This window comes from Ambystoma mexicanum, chromosome 12 (genome assembly GCF_040938575.1).
Source record: "Ambystoma mexicanum isolate Mex_15411 chromosome 12, UKY_AmexF1_1, whole genome shotgun sequence".
NCBI classification, from domain to species: Eukaryota; Metazoa; Chordata; class Amphibia; order Caudata; family Ambystomatidae; genus Ambystoma; species Ambystoma mexicanum.
Window position 1 is genome coordinate 452,013,245 of NC_090936.1, and position 21,108 is coordinate 452,034,352.

General features: G+C 49.0%; 1 protein-coding gene across 19 annotated transcripts in view; it reads right to left on the bottom strand.

The window, feature by feature from the left end:
• MICAL3 (microtubule associated monooxygenase, calponin and LIM domain containing 3) overlaps positions 1-21,108 on the bottom strand; it is a 2,299,897-nt gene that overhangs the window by 1,252,564 nt on the left and 1,026,225 nt on the right. For all 19 annotated transcript variants that reach the window (XM_069628665.1, XM_069628668.1, XM_069628663.1 and 16 more), the window contains one exon: positions 8,975-9,037. In XM_069628665.1, coding sequence (XP_069484766.1) covers positions 8,975-9,037 — 63 coding nt within the window. The remainder of the gene's footprint in view (positions 1-8,974; positions 9,038-21,108) is intronic.

Below are 21,108 nucleotides of genomic sequence, written 5' to 3' on the forward strand. Positions count from 1 at the left end.
AAATGTTTTTTTGTGACCCCTTTAATTAGTTCCATTTTTAGTACTTTACTATACTCTTACGTTACGTCCCCTTTCCTCCATACTGCATGGGCGGCCCTTCCTAGGGACGGGAGAGAAACTTTTTCACCAGAAAAAACACCTTCCCCTTTAAATTTAGAGGCACGCAGGGGTGCGGCCCTGGGAGCATGTGCTGCCCTGACTGCGTGTCGACGGGAATGAGCAGAATTCACCAGCGCTCATGGGTTTGGCTTCGGCCATGTAATTCCAGGCGTGGATACTACTTCTGGTTTTTTTCCATTGTTACTTGGTCCTCCGGCGTCGCGCTCCTCACCGGCGCATGACGACTTCAACAGTGTTCAGCAGGTGTCTATCCTGCGAAGGACTGTCCAACTTCTGACCCCCACGCCCTCTGCCTCCATTGCCTTGGCCCCGACCACGGCTGGAAAGATTGTACGCGTGCGATGCGCTTTCTTCGAAGTCTCTGAAGAACAGACTAACCAGGTGGAGGAAGCTCTTCCAGGGGTCGCCTCCAAAGGACCTCAAGGACTTTGTCAAACATCGATCCAGGCCCAAGGTATGGCCACTCTTTTCCAGCGCACCCCGCAAAGGAGACTCCTTTCCAAGGACTCGCCTGCGCAGGAGGAACCTCTCAGCTTCTCACACCAGCATGAGTACAGAGGCTAATCCAGCTATCGGCCGACAGGTCAGTGGATACTCCCGGTGACAGCGCTGAGGGAGCGGAAGGTTCTTTTACCAGGTCTTCAGCGAGGGGCCACACCCTTGTACCAGCAATATGTCCAAGGGGGCACCTATACGCAGCACTACCGGCAACTCTGCTGAGGGCGATGCGCCTACCAGGTCTCGACCTGAGGTGCAGGGTACGCCTCATGATCAAGAGTCCTGGACAAGGCTGGGCCCAGTGAGCAAAGCAACACAACGCTGGCATGTGGAAGGCAGCTCAACAAGATGGCCGCCGTGCCAGACATTATGGGCACCCATCCAATACCGCCCCAAGGAAGGGAGCAGGTGGAGCAACAAGTGTCAAGATGGGATTGGTGTCAACCAGGTACGTGGCCTACAGCCTATCCATTTGCGCAGGGTAGGATCCCGCTGCGTCCCTATGGGCAGGGCATGCACAGCTCCACCAGCTGCCCGCTACCCCGTCAGTATCATCTACCACCCCTCCGGTCTGAGAGGACAGGTTCTTTGAAAGGTTCCTCGGGCTCATGAAATCTCAGACGGTGGTCATCCTCAGGGATGCCATCAGGGAAATGCTCCCGCCAATGGTTCTGGCGTGGGAAAGGCCCAGTGCAGGTGCCGCAGCCCTTGCTGCCCGCTCCAGCCCCCCAACCAATATTGCAGGCAGTTCCGTACCGGCCTCCGGTCTCCACACCCCAGCCTTTGGCTCCTAGCACCCCCCCCCCCCACCAGTGCAGGACCAACCAGGTGGACACGGACGATGAGGAGGACCCCAACACACCGTCAGCCAAGGCCTTCGACGAACGTCTTGCAGGGCTGGCAGAGTACTTGGCCTTCCTCAACCAGAGGTCGAGCAACCAGCAGAGGGGGTCCTCGCCGAAGTCCTCCCACTACGTCCCACAGCTAGAACAGGGATCGTGATGCGGAAGGATGTGGTCGCCCTGGCCAAAAAGGGCTGGCTCAAGCCCCACTCGGTCCAACCTGTCAATCAATGCCTGGACGCCAAGTGCAGGCAAATGGATGGGGATACACCCTTGCTATCGGCCCATCCTCAGCCACACTCAGTGATTGCTGCAGCATCATTCTACTCCAAGCCTCATTCTTCCTCGGCCTCCTCGCCAGCGGCAATGCTAGGCAAGGAGGAGGCGTATGGGAAGAAGCTTTATTCCAACGAGTCTCTGCTTCATCATCATCAAGCCAACGCGAAAGCCATGCTGGCAGACATTAACCAGGAGCTTTGGCGGGAAATTGCGGACTTCCTCGCAGAGCTTCTGGCGCAGAGTCAGTCACAAAATGGTTGCACAAGACATCATGGAGTCCACCGTGGCCCACATTGACCCCTCTGGCTGGGCCATCTGCATTGCCACGGACATGAGAAGAACGGCCTGGCTCCGTACTACTAAATTCAACCCGGATGTCTAGGAACGCATCTTAGACCTGCCGTTCGAGGGGGTGTGACCTCTTTCACTTCACCACGGATGAGGAGTTCGATAAAAAGAAAAACAGCTCACAAAGTCTTTATCCATCCTTACAAAGACCATGCCCAAAACGTACACCCAGTCACAGCAGCGCTCGGACAAGGGGCTAACATACGCAGAGTTCCACAGCTTCCAAAAGTGGAGGTCCAGGCAGCCGGACCGTTCGTAGACCCAATATCGGCACAAGCAACAAAAAGGAAGAGGAGGGTTGTGGAGGGGTGGGGGGTGTATGTAAGGGCTTTGTCCAGTCCCCTTCCTCTGCAACAGCCTCAGAGGGAGGAAAGAAGGCATGACATGTCCCTCCGGGTCCACGTGTCTCCAGTAGGGGGCAGGCTTGCTCTCCATGCACACTTCTGGTGCCAGAATTTCACGAACCCCTGGATCCTCTCTGTAGTATCCACAGGGTACCGCCTACCTATCCCAGCCTCTCCTCCCTCTTCCCCTCCACTCCCACAGATTGGGACAGCAACTCTTGTGGCAGAGATCCGGTCACTAGTCGAAAGCCAGGGAGTGGAGGCAGTCGCAGCCTCCCAGCGAGGCTTAGGCTATTACTCCAGGATTTTAGCCATTCAGAAAAAGAACCAGGCGGGCCTGAGAGTTGTGCTGGACCTTTCCGTCCTCAACCTCTCCCTAACTCTACAAAAATTCAAGATGTTTACACCAGCTTTAATAGCGGAGACATTGTGCAAGGGAGAATGGATGTGCTCCCAGGATCTGAAGTACGCGTATTTACACGTCCCGATTTGGCAGCCTCATCATTCTTTTCTACGATTCAGGATCATGGGCTACCATTTCCAAAACAAGGTGCTTCCCTTCCGCCTCAACTACGCCCCCAGGGTCTTTACCAGACTGATGAATACAGCGGCGGCCCTCCTCAGGGCCTAGGGCCACCACATCTACCCGTACCTAGACGACTGGCTCGTCAGGGCTACCTCTCCGGAAGCGGTGCACCACACTTCCCATGCACTTATGAACACATTGCACAATCAGGGCTTTTCGCTCAATCTCAAGAAGTCACAGCTGCAGCCTACACAGAGACTGACTTTTCTGGGGCTCATCTGGGACGCATGCTCTGAGAGAGTTTTTCCTTCGGAGGACAAGAGAACGGCCATCAGGATGGCCACTGCTCACTTCCTCAGCAGAGAAGTGACATCGGCCTGATGGTACCAACACCTACTTGGTCTCATGGCAACGGTCCTACTGGCCATCCCCCACACGAGAATCCGGATGAGGAGGATACAGCTGCACTTCAGAGAATCATGGAACCAGGAGCGGCGCTCTCAGGCAGAGATGATCAACGTTCCTCCTCTTCACCCGGACCGCACATGGTGGTCCAGGGACTGCAACCTGCGGATGGGGAAGCCCTTCCGGCAACCAACGCCGCAGGTCCCCATCACTACGGACTCCTCCCTAGAGGGATGGGGGGGCCACCCTGGACAACCACAGCATCCATGGCACATGGACCCGGCAGGAGTACCACATCAATTGGCTGGAACTAAAGGCCATCTGGCTAGCGCTCAGAGCCTTCCTTCCTGTTATCGGGGGCAAGGTCGTCCTCATTCAGACAGACAATTCGACCAGCATGTTCTATGTCAACAAGCAGGGAGGTACCAGATTCCCTCCACTGTGCAGACTGGCAGTCAGCAAGTGGGAATGGGCCCTGGAGAACAACATCTACCTCACGGCCGTCCACCTTCCAGGAGAATCCAACCTGGAAGCAGACAGGCTCAGCTGACTGGGTGCGGACAATTACGAGTGGCAATTGAAGTACCCCGTGCTGCAGGAGATCTTCAGCAGATGGGGACACCACCAGGTGGACCTCTCTGCCTCCTGGGACAACAAGAAGTGCCAACAGTTTGCGCCCTGGGAGGGACACCGCCCCGGGTCCCTGGGCGACGCATTTCAGATTCAGTGGAACGGCATGACAGCATACGCCTTCCCGCCCACACCACTGATTCACAGGGTGATCTGCAAGATCAAGGAGTCTCGCCACCTCAGCATCATTCTGATAGCTCCATGGTGGCCAGCCAGGCCATGGTTCTCGGAGCTGCTCAGCCTCTGAGAGACCACATATTCACCTTCTGACGGGCCCAGCACATTTTCTGGCGCAGCGGTGGGGGGGGGGTCATCTACCCTGCGCCACAGACACTAGCCCTCACAGCGTGGTTCCTGAGCAGGTCACGCAAGAGTACCTCAGCCTTTCTCAGGCTACTCTAGAGATCTTACAGGGTGCCAGGACCAAGGCTACCAGGACCCTAAGAGCAAGTGGACCAGGTTCTGTCACTGGGTCGACTAAGGATATCAAACCCCTTGCATGTACGTTGGACGACATGCTCTCCTTCTCGGCTTAACTCACCCACTCGGGCGTGCAGGTGGACACCTGCCGCACTTATTTGGCAACCATAGGGGGCTACAGGAACTAAGGAAGAGGTATTCTCCTCTTCCAACCCGATAGTCAGGAAGCATTTGATGGGCCTCGCCAGACTCTACCCGCCCATCAAGAGGCCACACCCTGTATGGGACCTCAACATTGTCTTGGGGGCTCTGGTGCATAAACCATTTGAGCCAATGGCATCTGCGGACATCAGGCTGGTCACCATTAAGACGGCCTTTCTAGTCGGCCTCACTTGGGCTTGCAGAGTCAGCGAAATCTAGGCGCTGGTCGCCTCAGAGCCCTATACTACTTTTCACAAGGATAAAGTAATTCTGCAAACACACTCAGCATTCCTACCTAAGGTGCCTTCCGCTTTCCATCCAAACCAGGAAATGGTGCTGCCTACGTTTTTGCTGAACATAAAGACGAGGCTCCGAGAGTTCTGCACTGCCTCGATGCGAGGCGTGCCCTATAATTAGATAGGACCAAGGGCTTCCTCAAGTCGGACGCACTGTTTGTCACCTTCGGCAGATCACGAACGGGGTATCAGGCATCCATGATCTATAGCCCGATGGATTGTCTCTGCCATCAAGGAAGCATATGAGGGACAGCATAATCCACTTCCGGCCAACATGCACGCCCATGCGGTCAGAGCCAAGGCCACAGCCAACGCATTCCAGTGACTTGTCCCCTGGCAAGTCATTAGCAGGGCGGCCACCTCGGCCACCCCTTCGGCTTTCTGCAAGCATTACTGTTTGGACGCCAGCCTAGATCAGACACGGCTTTCGGACAGGCGGTTCTTAGAAACCGGTTTGCTTAAGGAGGGTCTCCTCTCCACCCTGGGTCTACACTCAGTTGTAATCGCCCATGCAGTATGGTGGAAAGGGGATGGGACGTAAGAGTAATTATAAGTTACTCACCATAGTGACTAACGTACTCTTAGTCCTTAGTCCCCTTTCCTCCATACGTCCCACCATCCTCTCCTCTAATAAAACTGGTGTAATTAGGCAATATTAATCCATTGTCGACATGTCTATGGGGATTGAGGTGTGGCGCCAGAGGGTGGAGTCAGGGCAGCGCGTGTTCCCAGGGCCGCACCCCCACGCGCCTCTAAATTTAAAGGGGAAGAAGGTTTTTCTGGTGAAAAAGGCTCCATCTCCCGTGCCTAGGAAGGGACGCCCTTCCAGGATGGAGGAAAGGTGACGAAGGACCAAGAGTATGTTAGTCACTATGGTGAGTAACTTATAATTTCTTCTTGTCCTTCTCAATATGTACTTCTCTTTCGCTGTATCGTCCTTTCTGAAGGGTGCTTGGTATGTTCGTGCCTGGTTTGCTGTGTGATCTCATCCACGTAGCGGCATCAGCATGCTCGACAGGACCTTCGGTCCACCACCGGCTCACTGTGGCCACGCCACTGCTTACTGCTCCGCTTTAACACTTAGGACGGCACACGTCTGCTTCCTCGACCACAGCTTGGCAGCCTGTTCAAAGCTCTCAGGCTGTCCGGAGTTCCAAGTCTCCTCCACTTGCAGAGGTGACGCAGCCGTGGGCCTTGCCAGGCTTCGCTTCTCTCTTCTTGCGTGGCTTCTTGAAGCCCTTCGTCTTCGTTATTCATCATTTTCATCTATTAAGTCCTCCCTTAAAGGAATATTTACAATTTCAGTTTCACAACACCACATATTGGTTCTTTCTTTGTAGGAGTCCTGTGGGGCATGGTTTTAGAGGTAAATTTAGGAGAGTGTCCAGGGAGTTCCTCACAGGAATGGGAGTCCTTGTCCTCACAGGGGGAGTCTCCCAGTGACGTCCAGCTTGCATCTAACCCAGGAAGGGTATTGTGGAATGAGGGGCAGGGCGACAACAAAGTCCTGCGATTTGTCACAGCAGCTTAAAGAATACAGCTGCACAAGTTAAAGTGGCACTTTGGAAGTATGATCTGATCTCTTTGATTTAACGGCTCAATTCATTTGCAAGAAATCTTCACAATCTCCAGATGGAAAAGGCACCTTTTCAATTTACAAACTCCCAAAGAAAGATAGGCTGTAGACAAACACCATCTGCTAAGAAAAGCATCCTCTAACATGCTTAAATACAGCTGACGAATACACGGTTTGAAGGTCTTGTCTATTCAAGGCACTCCCCTTAAGAATGCTTACCCAATACAAGCTTTTGATTATTCATTTGGGAAACATAAGGTAGCTTTAGCAATTATATTTATATTTATCTCATCCTACTCCTTTACTGTAGGACTGTAAATAACAGATGTTTCTGCTGTATTACCCTATTCAATGTCACTCAATGTATCAACCCAGTGAGAAGAAATGCTCAGCAGGTACCAGCAGAATTCAAACCTGTTATCTGCAGTTTACCTCAGGTCTTATGTGGGACAAAGCAAGCACTGTGAGAAACCCAACAGTGTCTCACCAGTTAGTCCCGGATGATCCGTCGTCCAGGTGGCCAGGAAATGGCAAATGCTTTTGGATCCAGTTCCTGGGGGCGGACCAGTGCGGGAGGATCATCTGGGCAAGGGATCTTCGGGGAGTGGGACATTGGATGGCGAGATGTGGTAGCCCCTTCCCTGTAACACCAGGCATGGTCAAGCAATTACTGACCATCACACACACCATTACATTCCCCCACGTGGATAAAAGGCGGAGCACGAGAACAGACGCTGAGCGAGGCAAAACACACAAGGAAGCAGCAGTTCCAAGATGGCAGTTTAACACGAGGCAAAAGACGGCAAAAGAGAAGGGGATCGCAAGGCGGGAAGTGCCCTTGACCTTTTCAATGAGGAACTGTTACTTTCACAAAACCTCAAGAAAAGAACGCGTAAGACCAGGAAACCAGGCTGAAGAATCCTGCATTGTGTGTCAGAGGTACCCAAAACTCTCCCGCATAGACAATTAAGGCAGGGAGAATCGCCTGCTGTCGTGGTACTGTCCTTGGCTCGTACAACAAAGCAGCAGCAGGGAAATCACCACAGCCAGTGAGTTGGGGAGGCCGATGCCAGACCAGTCTGTGTTGAAGCCAAGGTTGCAAACAGCAACATTGTATGGTGAACGCTGAAGCGAACAGTGTATGAAACGCATGTGAAAACCAACGCGAATAAAATTCAACAGATAAGTGATTGTCTAGGGTATCGTATCTTGGTTTCAAAGTTCAGAGTGGTCCGGCATTGTGTGCGTGCTCATTCGAAGGTCTCTGCAAGGTATCCAACTGAGGGATGGCAAAAGCGTAAGAGTGACAAAGAACTGTGAATCAAAGTGGTCCTGCAACGGGTCAAGCAACAAACTGCACAATCGAAAGACAAAGTAGATAAAGTTGATCCGAGCCCGAACGAGTGAGATTACTGAGAACGTGGGACAAAGCAAGTTTGTCCTAAAGTAAATTAAAATTGGTCTGAGCCCGGTGGAGGTAGACTGATTGAATTTTGTGTCAAGGCGGATCCAAGCCCAGCGTAGGGGGATCCGGGGTAAACCGTGAATCACACGAGAAATTGCATACATGAAAACCCTACGAGCATTGTGGTAAAGGGGATCTGAGCCCGGCTGAGGGGGATCCAAGGAGAATAGTGAATCACCCGAGTAATTGAGTGCGTGTGAAATCTGAGGAAAACAACAAGTTTGTCGCTTCAGGCCCCCTGAAAGAAGAGACTTTGAAAGGCAAAGAAACTTGGACACGGAAGGCCCTGATGCAAATGTCTGAACTGCACCCTTGTGCGAGAGAAATCAGAGACTGTGCTAAGCTCGAACGTGCCACCTTGTCCTGTGCTGAAACATGGGGAAGGGAGGCCAATGGCCTGAATAACCACGACATATCATTTCTTCAACACTTACATAACATTGTTTCCCACACTATTTGTAATTGGAGGTAAGGCAATAGGTTTTTTTAGTATAGACCCTTTTATTTTGACAGGACACCACTACGACTGCGTTATTTGATGGTCGTAGCTTGCTCCCATCTTTAGATTTAGGATTAGTTGGGCGTTTTTCAAACCCTTTTCCAAGTTTAATAAACACCCTTGAACTGTGGTCACTTGTGTCTATCTTACTGTTGATACCATGCCGTCTTTACAGCACTTAACTTACCAAGCTGACTGGCTAAACAAAATTGCCCATTTGAACATTTCAAATACCTGTTGTGCTTTGTTTGTACAGTAAATACCACATTACTATCTTCCTGCATTTGACACTATGCAAATATGTCCACAGCACATAATATGCATGATAGTGTTACAAAGTAATAAAACAAAGCAAATCATAGCCGAATACCACTGTTGACTTTTCTCACATTCAATGAATGTGCAGTCTTCACCATCTGTGTTGCTCATCAACAGTGACAAGGATGTAAACTTTCACGCGACAGAATTCTAAACTAAAAATATTGCACATTCATAAACCAATCTACCATACAAAGGAAAACTTACATCCTCCGATTGGCTTGTTTTACGTCGCTTTCCTGTTCCTTCGGATTCTTTTTCTTTCTTGTCCTAAAGTACAGATGAAAAGTAGAACATTTAACTTTCAAAATATTTCAAAAACCTATGGTAAAGCAATTTTGCAAGTGCTAGTAAGTAAGGTTTTCATGGAGATCGACCTTTTGAACTATTTGTTTGAGTGAGGCCAATGAAAAAAGTGCATTGCCAGCTCCTCAAAACAAGGACATCCTCAGCCTGTTCAGTTCCCTTCCATCACATGAAGGTAAATGCAATGGATGCCACCACATTGTTTCTGGATAAAGCATGAAAACACTTAGAGGGCCGACTGGTGGTAGAAACAGTTGATCCAAATCGGATAAAAGACCTGGCCTCTCCACTTAACTCATTAATATAGTGTCTACTAAGAAGCTTTCAGTCTCACTACATCTCGTCTTTAAATTCTTCTGTTACTTGGGTCCCCCTAGTTTATTTTTTGCCACCTTAAAAACAAAATGTTGACCTGTCAACAAATATGTACCCCAAGAATCAGTGGGAATACGTCACCATACCCTGCCTGCACACCCATAAACACCACAACCATTCAAGTGTCATACAAGAGGAAGGGCTACATGTAATACAGGTAAAAGGCATTGAAGACAGACAGCAGTGAGTTTGCATTCTCCCCCACCCCCCTCACCGACTAGTTCTAATCGTGGGACCCATTGGTGCAAATATGGTAAGTGACCCTGTGGATGTTTAACCGGTGTCAGTGAGGGCTTCCCTTATTGGCGTCAACCTTTACTCAAGTCTAGTAAGCACAGAAAAGCAATACCCAAGTGTTAAGCAGATTTTCCTTTTTGAGTGAAATTCTCCCCACTTTGACTCTCCCAACATTTTTGCTGAACTATTGGATTTTTGACTAATTCTCCTCAGCGAGTGGGAACCTTAACACTCGCACATTCTTTTACTTGAATCATTGGAACCCTTTACCTATTTTTGATATTTAATACAGTAATACTTTTCTCCATCTTTTCAGGCATCTACATTTTATCATTGCAGCACACAGCACTTTCTGTGCAGTGTTGCTGGAAGTTCATTGAGTTTTCCTTTTTATTTTACCTGCGTTAACACATGTTACTAGGGCAGGGGCACACTTTGTCCCACCTGTATTTTATTTTGCAAGATCAGCACACCCCACCTTAAGTGGAGTGCTGAGGGGAAACATTGTCTCCATTTTCTCGCTTTCCCAGTAACTTTTAGTTACTGTTCCAAGTTCATCCGACAGGCTGGTGGCAGTGTACCTTTAGGCACAACTTTTTGTGGACCTTTGTTGCAGGCTGCCTTTGCAGCTGCGGTAAGGGACACAAGGGTCACCACTGGAAAATGGTGCCTGTCATTTTTTAAGCCCTGTTCTTGATGACTTGGTCTTTTTTGAGCTTTCTCCTACCTGCCTTGGTGAGGGAGATCTTGATGGGTCTTTTGTCTTTGGCAGGCTTCCCTGAGAAAGCCTGCCAAGACAGAGCCTGAAAGGACAGGAAGTGGGTAGGTGACTAAAACGTTGCTGGTCTTTGTCCTACAGTGTGCCCAACTGGAACGAGTTTGCGCTGGGGGGCTGGCTGTCCCCATTGAACAGCCACCCCCTCAAGTTTGAATGAAGGCGTGATTGGTGGGCTCAGACAGCTTTCCTGCATAAAAGGCGATGGTCCTGGATCTGAAATTGAGAGTCGACCACTGGACTCAATATCCGAAGAGTAATTCGTAGAGTAACGTCCCCAGCAACTTCCAGCGCCCAACAGAATCACTGAGTGACCGCTGCCGACCCGAACCCGTACTCCGAGAAACAGGGAATATCTTTTGAAAAAGACGTCCTCCCCTGGACTGGTGGGCCAACCCAGTCACTAAGTCCAGGGGAGGACATCTTTCTCTCTACTATTACTCTTACAACCTGTGGCATTCCCCAGGGTTCTAACATAGCCCCCTGGTTCTTCAAGGTCTACATGGCTGCCCTGGCATCGCCACTTCCACCTCTAACGTCCAGTGTTATGCAGATCACTCGCAACTTTCTTTCAGGCTACCCTCATCCACCTCCTCTACCTCGTTCCTATCATATCTGACTGTCCGCAATTCTTCAGTCATGGTGTGCTGCAAACAACCTCTGCCTCAACGCCAGTAAGACCAAGCTCGTTCACATTGGGACTCGTGCTCCTGCTTTCCCACACTCTCTCGCCGGCCTCCCTTGGTCCTGCGCCCGCACCCACCTGCGAGGCAAAAAACTTGGGGTCATCTTCGACTCCACTCTCTCCTTCACCACTCACATTTCGAACATTTCTAAAAGGTCCAACTACCAGCTGCACCTCCTCAGAGGTACTCTTCCTTTTCTCACCTTCCCCCAGCGGCTCACTGTCGCCAAAGCCCTGGTTCTCTCAAGGCTGAACTACTGCAACAACCTATTTCTCAACCACCCTGCCTCTGCTTTGCCCCCTCTGCAACTCATCCAGAACAGAACTGCGAGACTTCTCCTTGGCCTCAAGACCAGGGACTGCATATCTCTCTGGTGCTGAAATCCCTCCACTGGCTCCCTGTGGCTGCAAGGATCAAGTTCCAGGCCCTCTGCATTGTCCACAAGGCTTTCTGGGGCCTGGGACCAACCCATCTGCAACGATGTCTACCTAAATACTGTCCTTCCCCGAGCCCTCCGTTTATCTACCTCCAACCTTCTGCGAGTGAGCCAGTTCTCCAAGCAGAAATTTGGAGGGAGATCTTTATCCTCAGCAGGGGCCTCCCTCTTGAATAGCCTCCCTGACGCCCTCAGTCTTGAGCCTGATATCCTTAAGTTTTGGAAAATCCTTAAGACGTTCCTTTTCTCCTCTTCCCTCTCTCCCTCTACCCTGATAACCTCTCTCTCCTCTCTAACCCTCTCTCCCTCCTTTTCTACACAGCTTGCTGACTGGCCTCTGGGTGTACCTCAGTCTCACAGGTCCCTGGCACCCTCGCTAGTCCTCTCGCACTAGCCTCCGGCCCTGCACTTGCCTCATTAGTACTGCACATGGTCAATGACCCATGAGAGTGGCATCTCAGCACTTACCACAGCTACTGACTGGCGCACTTGGACTCACCTCCCCCCTCCCCTTTCCTGTACCGTCTGTGCACTTGCACAATCTGAATGTACCATGCCTTGAATATCGTCTATCTTCCATGTTTCTTCCATGTTTCCCCTCCTTGCATGTCGGCGCCTCAATGCACTTGGAAGTGCAAAATCGTCATCAGACCTATTTGCTGTCATCTACACTGTTAATTGCATTATATGCACGTACTCTGCCTGTGCAGACTTGTATCTTTCAGAAATTCAGGGGTTCTGAATGACTCTCCCTTATTCACTCCCTCCTTGAGCACTTTTAAACACTTGCCTTGTGTATAGGCGCCTTATACATAAACCTTACCATACCATCTGCATTTTGGGACATCCCTCAAAGAGCTGCGACCTCCTAGGCCTGTAATCTCCCAATAAGCTGGGACCTGTGCCATTTTGCGTTGCATCGTCTTGTGAAGCGCAGTTCAGCTGAAACCTTGTGGGCTTCCCTCTGGGCCTGCAGTGACTCTTTCCCACTCCTAAACGTCCCCTCAGCCGATTAGAGGACCGAGAACTGGAGAAACGTCTGCCGAGCGACAACCTACAATGAGCCAGTGCCATGAAGATCATCTGCTAGGTGTCCCACTGCAAGAGTGCAACCGTCTGATCCCTCCAAAGTACCTTATTCAGCTGCCAAGGCAGAGAAACTCAAACCTGGGTCTGCTGCCGGTTCACCTTGGGGACCATCTTGTGACATTGTGTTCTTCATTGAAAAGGTACTGTCCTGCTCCTAGGTACTTTTGCATTCAGCTAACCCTTGCACCCCTCCAGGGCCTACTTTGACCTACATTGGGGTAATCCGGCTAGAGAAACTGTATATTTCCTTGCCAAAGTAAACCGGACTGTTACCAACCTTCAAACTTGAAGGTTTTGTGCAGGACTCTGCTCTTTTGATACCCGAATTCTGCTTTCTTGCCTTGCCTTCCTCGGCCCTGGTCCACTGGTGCTCCAGTGTCCCCTCTGACATTGTGAGACTCAACTTTGACAAGGTTGGAGTTTCCAAGATAGGCCAAGCTAAAGTCACATAAGGTTAAAGCTTCTATACGTTTTCTTATGTGTTTCAGGAAGTTTGCTTATGTGATTTGTTACCAGTATTGCTATTATGAAGTACCTAACTGAATTTCCAACTATTATCCTATTATATCATTATGTGATTGTACCTAAATGACTTGAATTCTACAAGCCTTAGTGTATATAAATACCTAATTTTTTTAGATATCTCCTGGTTCGGAAGAGTTTCCTTGAACTAAGTGTATGCTCCGAGTGCCTCACTACAGCCCCTCCTCCCTCCTAGAGGAAGATTTGCTGCTCAGCCATTGCCATCAAACCTTTGAGTAGTTCAGGCTAACCCTAAGGGGTGTAAACCCTGTTTCAGTAAAGTGGGTGGGCTTTCTAAAGTCTTGTCCCAGACTGGACTTTACAAAATTAAACTAACATGTACTTTTCAGTTCCCGTGAGATATGTTTACATTGGGCTAGATTACCCCAGAGCAACGCTTCAGAGCTCGGTTGGTGGCTTCCAGGGGCTCCTCTTGCTTGGAGATCCACCTGCATCTGACCCAAATACCACTTGGCCTTTAGGACCTTTTGAACTTGGCTCCGGGAACCTTTCAGCACACTCCATCAGGGTAAAGATACTAGACTGCTGCAGATATCCAGCACAGGCTATGGACTGCCCATCTATTTTCTCTAGCCAGACCAGGAACAGCCTCACCTGTAGTGAACAGAGGACCTCTGAGGAAGACTTCATCCGCCACCAGACAGACCTAGTGACTCATTAGTCGTAGATATTACAAGGGGGCTGCACACACAAAAACCGACTCCCACTAGAGGGACCATATCCCCAATTGACCACTGACAGGGGCCACAGACAGTAGAACTCCCCCAGGCCATGCAGAGTCCACTGGCAGTATGGAACCAAATGGACCAATTAACCCAGCTTCTCCCCTCGAGAGAATGGCAAGAGATTCCCAGACAATCCCCATTAACTGTGCATCCAGATTGCAGTGGTGTGCCAAGCCTGTGGTAGCTGGGGATCAAGACAGCCATTCACAGTCTTATTCCCTGGAAGGTATACCCACCATTATTTCATACTCAACCTTTTGAACCCCTTTGCAGCTTTAAACACTCCTTCTCCTCACTCTGCATGACCATGGGCTTCACAAATTTGCTCTAGCCTAGACTGCCTCCCATCTGGAAAGTCACTACTTTAAAATCTTTTGGAACTTGCAAACCTCTAGCCATATCCCACTCCCACAAAGATCATTCCTTGGTCCTCTGCTCTTTACACGCTTGCTGTGTGTGCCCTGGGTCGCCCATCTTGTCCTTTAGCTTTCACAACCACATCTTTGCTGAGAACTCAAATCTTTTTTCTTTCCCTACTTCATCCCATTCATCTCTTGATTGGATTATCAACCGTCTCGCTGCCATCCACCACTGGATGGCCCTCTCTTGCCTCATGCAGAGCTCTTCAAAAACAGAAGTAATGTTTCTCCCGGCTTACAACACCATCCCTATCCAACCCTCTATCACCTTTGTGCCAGATCTTGTTACCTCGTGCAAGACTTGCAAACTTGGGGCGGGGTGGTGGGGGGGTATTGGGGGTGGAGTTCTCTTTGATGGCAACACCAGACTCCAATCATTCATCACTTACCCCCCCCCTGCTGACTGCATTAATCTTCTCAAGATTTATAAAAGTAATCAATTACTTACTCATCACACTATGAAAACATATTTCCAGCCGTGTGCTCAGCAAACTACAGTACGGCTCATGCCAACTTCTTGGCCCACTTCTCTTTACTCCACTTGCTCTGTGGAAAAAGTCCTCAATTTTGCCACCTTCGCACTATACAACCTACCCAGATCCTCCCCCACTTTCTACCTACCGGCACCCTGCTGGATGGTGCGTCATGTATGATCACTCTTTTCCAGTTCCTTCTTCTAGTTTACAAAGCTATTGTCTTGCACCACAGTACTTTGACTGTATCGCCGTCTACTTGCCACTTCACTCCCTCTGCCTGCACACAACCTCACTGTACCATTACAGTAATTGTGTGACAATTGACTAGACGGTTTACTTGATTAGTGTGCATATTAAAGGCCTCAAATCATTGCACATTTTTGTACTTACCTGTCTAACTTGAATTATTGGTGGTGTTCTGTGTGGACTCACTGTAGGCCTAGACCACTCCCAAAGCCTTCCTGTGACTAAGCCTTGCCGCTCTGCTACCATACCTTGAGAGGGTTTGGTTAGTCCTCAATGTCTCCCGGTTCACCATAATAGGATGGCCTTCCAAAACCCACCATGGTTAATTTTGGAAATCCATCTGAACAGTTGCCGTCCAATAAATAAAAGTGAATGCTCTGTGAAAAACGTTAAAAATTGATTTCTTAAATCTGGCTTGGTGGACTGATTTCACGAGGCCACCCTAGTTAAAGTGAATGGGGGACTCAGAGTTTAGCCAAACCCAATCAAGGTAGGTGTGGAGAGTAACTAAGGCCCAGGAGAGGCGAGTGGGCTCAGGGGTCCACAATGATTACACCTTGAAATATACAATTATACTTAAACAATAAGTACACAAATATTCATTGCTGGCCAAGAAAAACAATATCAAAATGAATCAAGCAGGCCATATCACACAAAAATCTAAATATAAAACAAAGTCACAGTTAATGCAATGCATACAGTTCACCATGTACCTGAAAAGAAAGGTAAGTAATTTGGCAATTGTATTAACAGTCCACAGGAATAGGATCCCTAACTTTACAAGTCCAATCCTAAATTGATATGGCCTTGTGCCCAAAAGTTCACACACTACCTTTAGAAGTTGGGACACATTTAGGAAATGTTCCTGTGGGTGTGAAGGGTGTTCCAAACCTTGTTCAAAGGGATTTTCAGTTGAGTAAATTACTTCACAAACTTTATAATGGAGGTGATAGGGGAACCGGTAACTATTGCGACTACTCACCGCCCTTATTCCAATCTTCCCAAAGGACTTGGCAGGTCGAATGGGGTTCACTGGTGGTAGGTTTTCCCACTGTTGGATGCAGTAGAAGATGCCCAGGACTGTGGTGCAAGCAAGTTTTCAGTTAGGTCCAGGAGCCGAGTGCAACCCTTTCCAGTGAAGAAATGCAGCAAGCACCAATGCAGCACTCTTCAAGACACTACCAGATGGGAGAATGGCTGGTCCCAGTGAAAGTCGCCACACAGGCTACAGCAGGCATCACACCAGTCGCCAAGAACAGGACCAGTCTATGCTGGGATGTTGAAAACCTGCAGAAAAACATCTTGTAGGACTAGCTGGAGACACCCGAAATTCCGGGCCAAATTACAGAATGGCAACGCTTCTAACACGGTAGTCCAAAAACAGAGCTGGTCAGTCCACCCGGTGGTCCCGGGACAGTTCCAAACGCACCAGGCTGTAGGATCATGAGAAGGAGTCGAGACTGGTTGGTCCACAGTACAAATGGTTGAAGTACCAATAAGGGTCTTCAGAGATCAGGTAGTCCAGCAGGGCTTCCCAGGACAGCAGCAAGAATGTTGGCAGGCCTCTTCAGGATTAGTCCTCTGGTCTTCTGTCATCTGCACAGCTACACAGGATACTAGGCTTCTCTTTTGATTTGCTGCAGGACCCCTTGTAAGAATCCTGAAGGTGTCTCACCCACTAATCCCCGGGGATCTGTCATCCAGGTAGCCATGACATGGCCATCGCTATTGGATCGAGTTCTTGGGGGTGGACCAGTGTGGGAGGATCACCTGGATTTTGAGGGGCAGGGGGGTGTCTTCGGGGAGTGGAAGTGGAACACCAAAAGGGTGAGACGCAGCATCTCCTTCCTTGCAACACCTTTTCCCCCATCCTACCAAGTAGGATACCTAGAAACCCAGCCCCCCCCACCCCTTTTCCGACACAAACATTTTCTCGCTGACAATTTGTTGTGAGCGACAACGGACTAACATCAGAACCGTATACCTGACATGTTCCAACACAAGGGTCAGGCAGAATGAGGCAATTACTGATAATTACAGACACCTGACTTCTATCACACTTCCCCACACAAAAAAAGGCAGAGCACAAAAGCACACGGAGCAAGGCGAAACACATGAGGAAGCAGCAATTCCGAAATGCAGTTTAAAACGAGGAGAAAGGCGGCGAGATCAAAGAGGACGACTAGGAGGGAATTACCCTAGCCGTTTTCAACACAGAACCGTGACTTTCAAGAAGCCTCAAGGAAAATAAACATAAGGCCAGGAATTGCAGCTGACGAACGGTGTAGCGTGGGTCAAAGTTACACAGGGCCCTCCTGCATTGATAGCCAAGGCGGTGAGAAGCAATTGCCACCGTGGTACTGTCCTCGACTCAGACAGCAAAGTAACGCCAACGAGTTCAGCACAGCTGGTGAGTTGTAGAAACTGATAGACTGGGTTGTGTTGTGCTCAAGGTTGCAAGCGGCAACATTGTATGTAGAAAGATAGGACACATGTACAATCCAGAAACCCAGATATATGCACTAAACTCGCCACATTTACCAATGCACTAGGGTTACATGATGCATGGAGATCCCTACACCCCGATACAAGAGAATATCCGTACCACTCCGGTGCACATGCTTCGCTATCCAGGTTGGATTACTTCTTCCTACCAATGTGTAACATACATGAGGCGTGTGACGCGCAACTGCTCCCCAGAGGTATTTCAGATCACTCTCCACTCATGTTAACGATTAAGACCAGCAGGCCACTCCCCCCACCCAGTTGGAGACTGAATGGTTATTACCTGGGGTTTCCCAAATTGGTGGAACACATACAAAAAGTTACCGAAACATACTTTGAAATAAATACAGACTGTGGACAGCCCAACAACGCTATGGGAGGCACTAAAAGCAGTATTGAGAGGTGAAATCATAGCCTGGACTGCAGCCCACAGGAAAAAACACCTTGAAACGATACATGCAGCTGAAGCCAAGGTACGGAATGTGGAATCTGCTCACCTGGTCCATGACCTACCCCAGACACAACGTGCACTGCAGTTCGCACAGAAACAGCTACAGCACATAGCCTTAGACAATGCAAAACAAGCACATGCAGCAATGCGAGCGAAAATATATGAAACTGGGGACAAGGCGGGGAAAATTCTGGCATTGTTGGAGCGTAGAGACTTAGGCCTCACCCGAGTTAGGAAACTAACGACAGAAGGACCAGACCCACTAGTAACAGACCAGGACATAGAGGAGGGATTTGCTAAATATTACGCCGAACTGTACAGTGCACCACTTGCACCGCCACCGACCGATATATTAGAAGAAATTACCCTTCCTAGACAAGCAACAGGCGGCCCTACTAGAACAAGAAATCACAGAAGAAGTAACCTGTGCAATGTCAGAACTTCAGTCAGGGAAGACCCCAGGCTTGAACGGCTTTCCTGTCGAAATATGGAAGAAAATAGGTGCAAACATAATCTCTCCACAACTACTGCGCGTCTTTCAACACTCGCGCTCGCAGGGTTGCCTCCCCCCTGACCTCAGAAAGGCTACAATAATAGTTTTGCCCAAAACAGATAAGCCACCTGACAAGTGCAGTTCCTAGAGGCCCACGTCTCTTATTAATTGCGAGGCTAAAATACTGGTGAAAGTACTGGCCACTCGGCTGCAGCGTGTCATACACACACTAGTGCACCCGGACCAATGCGGATTTATGCCACAAAGATCCACCAGGCAAAATATATATAGATTACACACAGCATTAGAAAAAACGCCTAAGCTACCAAACCCCCTAGCCCTACTGTCCATAGATTTTGAAAAGGCTTTCGACTCTGTGCATTGGGAAGCAATTTGGGAAATTATGCGACAAATGGGCATAGGCCCTTATTTCATGAGTTGGGTTAAACCACTATACCACCTTCCAGTAGCAGTAACAAGAGTGAATGGGTATACTTCCGAACCCTTCCAGCTAGGTAGGGGCACGCGACAAGGCTGCCCCCTGTCAGCTTTGATTTTTTGCGTTAGCAATCGAACCTTTAGCAATCCTGTTAAGATCCAAGCAAACATGGAGTGGCTTCAGGTGGGTGGACGGCTGGGAAGACAGAGTGTCTTTATACACGGATGATCTGTTAATTTATCTGGCGGACCCGCGGGTTTCCTGTCCTGTTGTGTCGCATTTACTAGAGAGATATGGCGCGTTCAGCGGATTCCGTGTCAACTGGTCAAAGTCCATACTATTCCCGGTGAAGTATATGGACATTGCGATACCAGATGAGTGCCCCTATCGTATTGAAAGGGAACAATTCAGATACCTCGGTATACAAATCACACACAAACTAACAGACTATGTGGGGAAAAATTTACATCGAGTGGCGACCAGGTTCAAGGATGATGTTCGCCACTGGATGTCCCTACCACTCACATTACTCTCTTCAAAATGATGGCCCTTCCCAGTTTTCTTTACTTACTACAAAATGCACCAGTACCAATAGCACCCAATGTGTTTCATAAGATAGATCAAACACTTAGGAGGTTGTTATGGAAAGGGAGGCACCCACGAATGGCACTTACTACCCTACAAAGATCCATATGGGAGGGCGGGATTGGACTCCCCCGGCTACAGACCTACTACTGGGCCAGTCAAATGGCAATAGTGAATGATAAATTGCATGGGGATACCACTATACCGCATAATATAATACAAGACACTGACACACAGGAAAGACCCATCATGAGCCTCCTCTAACGGAAAAAGGAGAGACACGCTGACCCATCCAGGTTGTCGCATATAACCCTAGTCTGGCCAGATACACAAATACCTAGGTTGGGATAAAAAACTAACTCTAGCACAACCACTCTGGAACAATAGACATCTCCCGGAGGTGAACAAACTCTCTAAATGGCAAGCATGGGCCCAACTAGGTATTACGAAAATTGGCGATGTGATGAAGGAAAATGGAATAATAACATTTGCGGATCTAGCCGCCACCTTTGCACTCCCACCCAACGAACAATCCCACTATATCCAGCTCAAACATGCGTTGCAGGCCCATCTCCCTGAATTGAGTGACATAGCCGATTACTCTCCACTAGAACGTAATGTATTCCCAGAACTGCTTAAACATAAAGTCACATCGACTATGTACAGTGCTATTAACTCCTTTGCTACGAAAGAACTGTCGAGCCTGAAAGCCAAGTGGGAGAGGGAGGTAGGTGATATACTCCCAGAGGAATGGGTGACTGCGTTGATGTACTCCAGAGAATCAACTCTCTCCTCCAGGCTTAGATTAATTCAGCTGAAGATACTACATAGGATTACCCAAGGGTGGCACTGTTCAAGTGGGGAAAGGTTACGAATCCATACCGTTTGCGATGTAAGAGGGAGGAAGGCTCCTATTATCATATCATGTAGGACTGTGCCATCTTTCAATAATACTGGCAACAATGCTGTGATGAACTGTCAAGGCTATTGGGCAAGAGGATACTTGTGAATCCAAAGCAATTATTGCTTGCTGGGGATAGAAGGAGACAATGGCCTAACGAAGTATGAGAGAGCGCTCTTATCTACCACCACTGCGATACTCAAAAGGAACATAACGCAACTTTGGGGCTCGGAGAGGCCACCGAGCCTTGAACAATGGATCACAGACATGGATATCTGCATCGCGATGGAAAAGAGAGTTTATACTGCCAGGAGGTGCCCAGAAAAAGCGCAAAAAATATGGCAAAGTTGGGAAGAGGCGCACTAAAAGTAATTTATAATATTGTAACGTTACGCTACCCAAGGACTTGCAGATGGAGTGGTGGGTGCAATACAAAAGGGACACAACTTTGTGGGATGTTTTGAAGCTCGTTGGTAAAGGTCCACAGCGGGGAGTTGTTGGCGGGTGGGTATGGGAAGTTTTGTTTACCCCACTGTGTGGGGCTTTATGTTTTGTATTTCCAAAAAACCAATAAAATGTGGTATTAAAAAACAATGTATGTAGAAAGAGAACATGTATACAAATTGAACTTTGTAAAAGCGAAATAGGTACCAG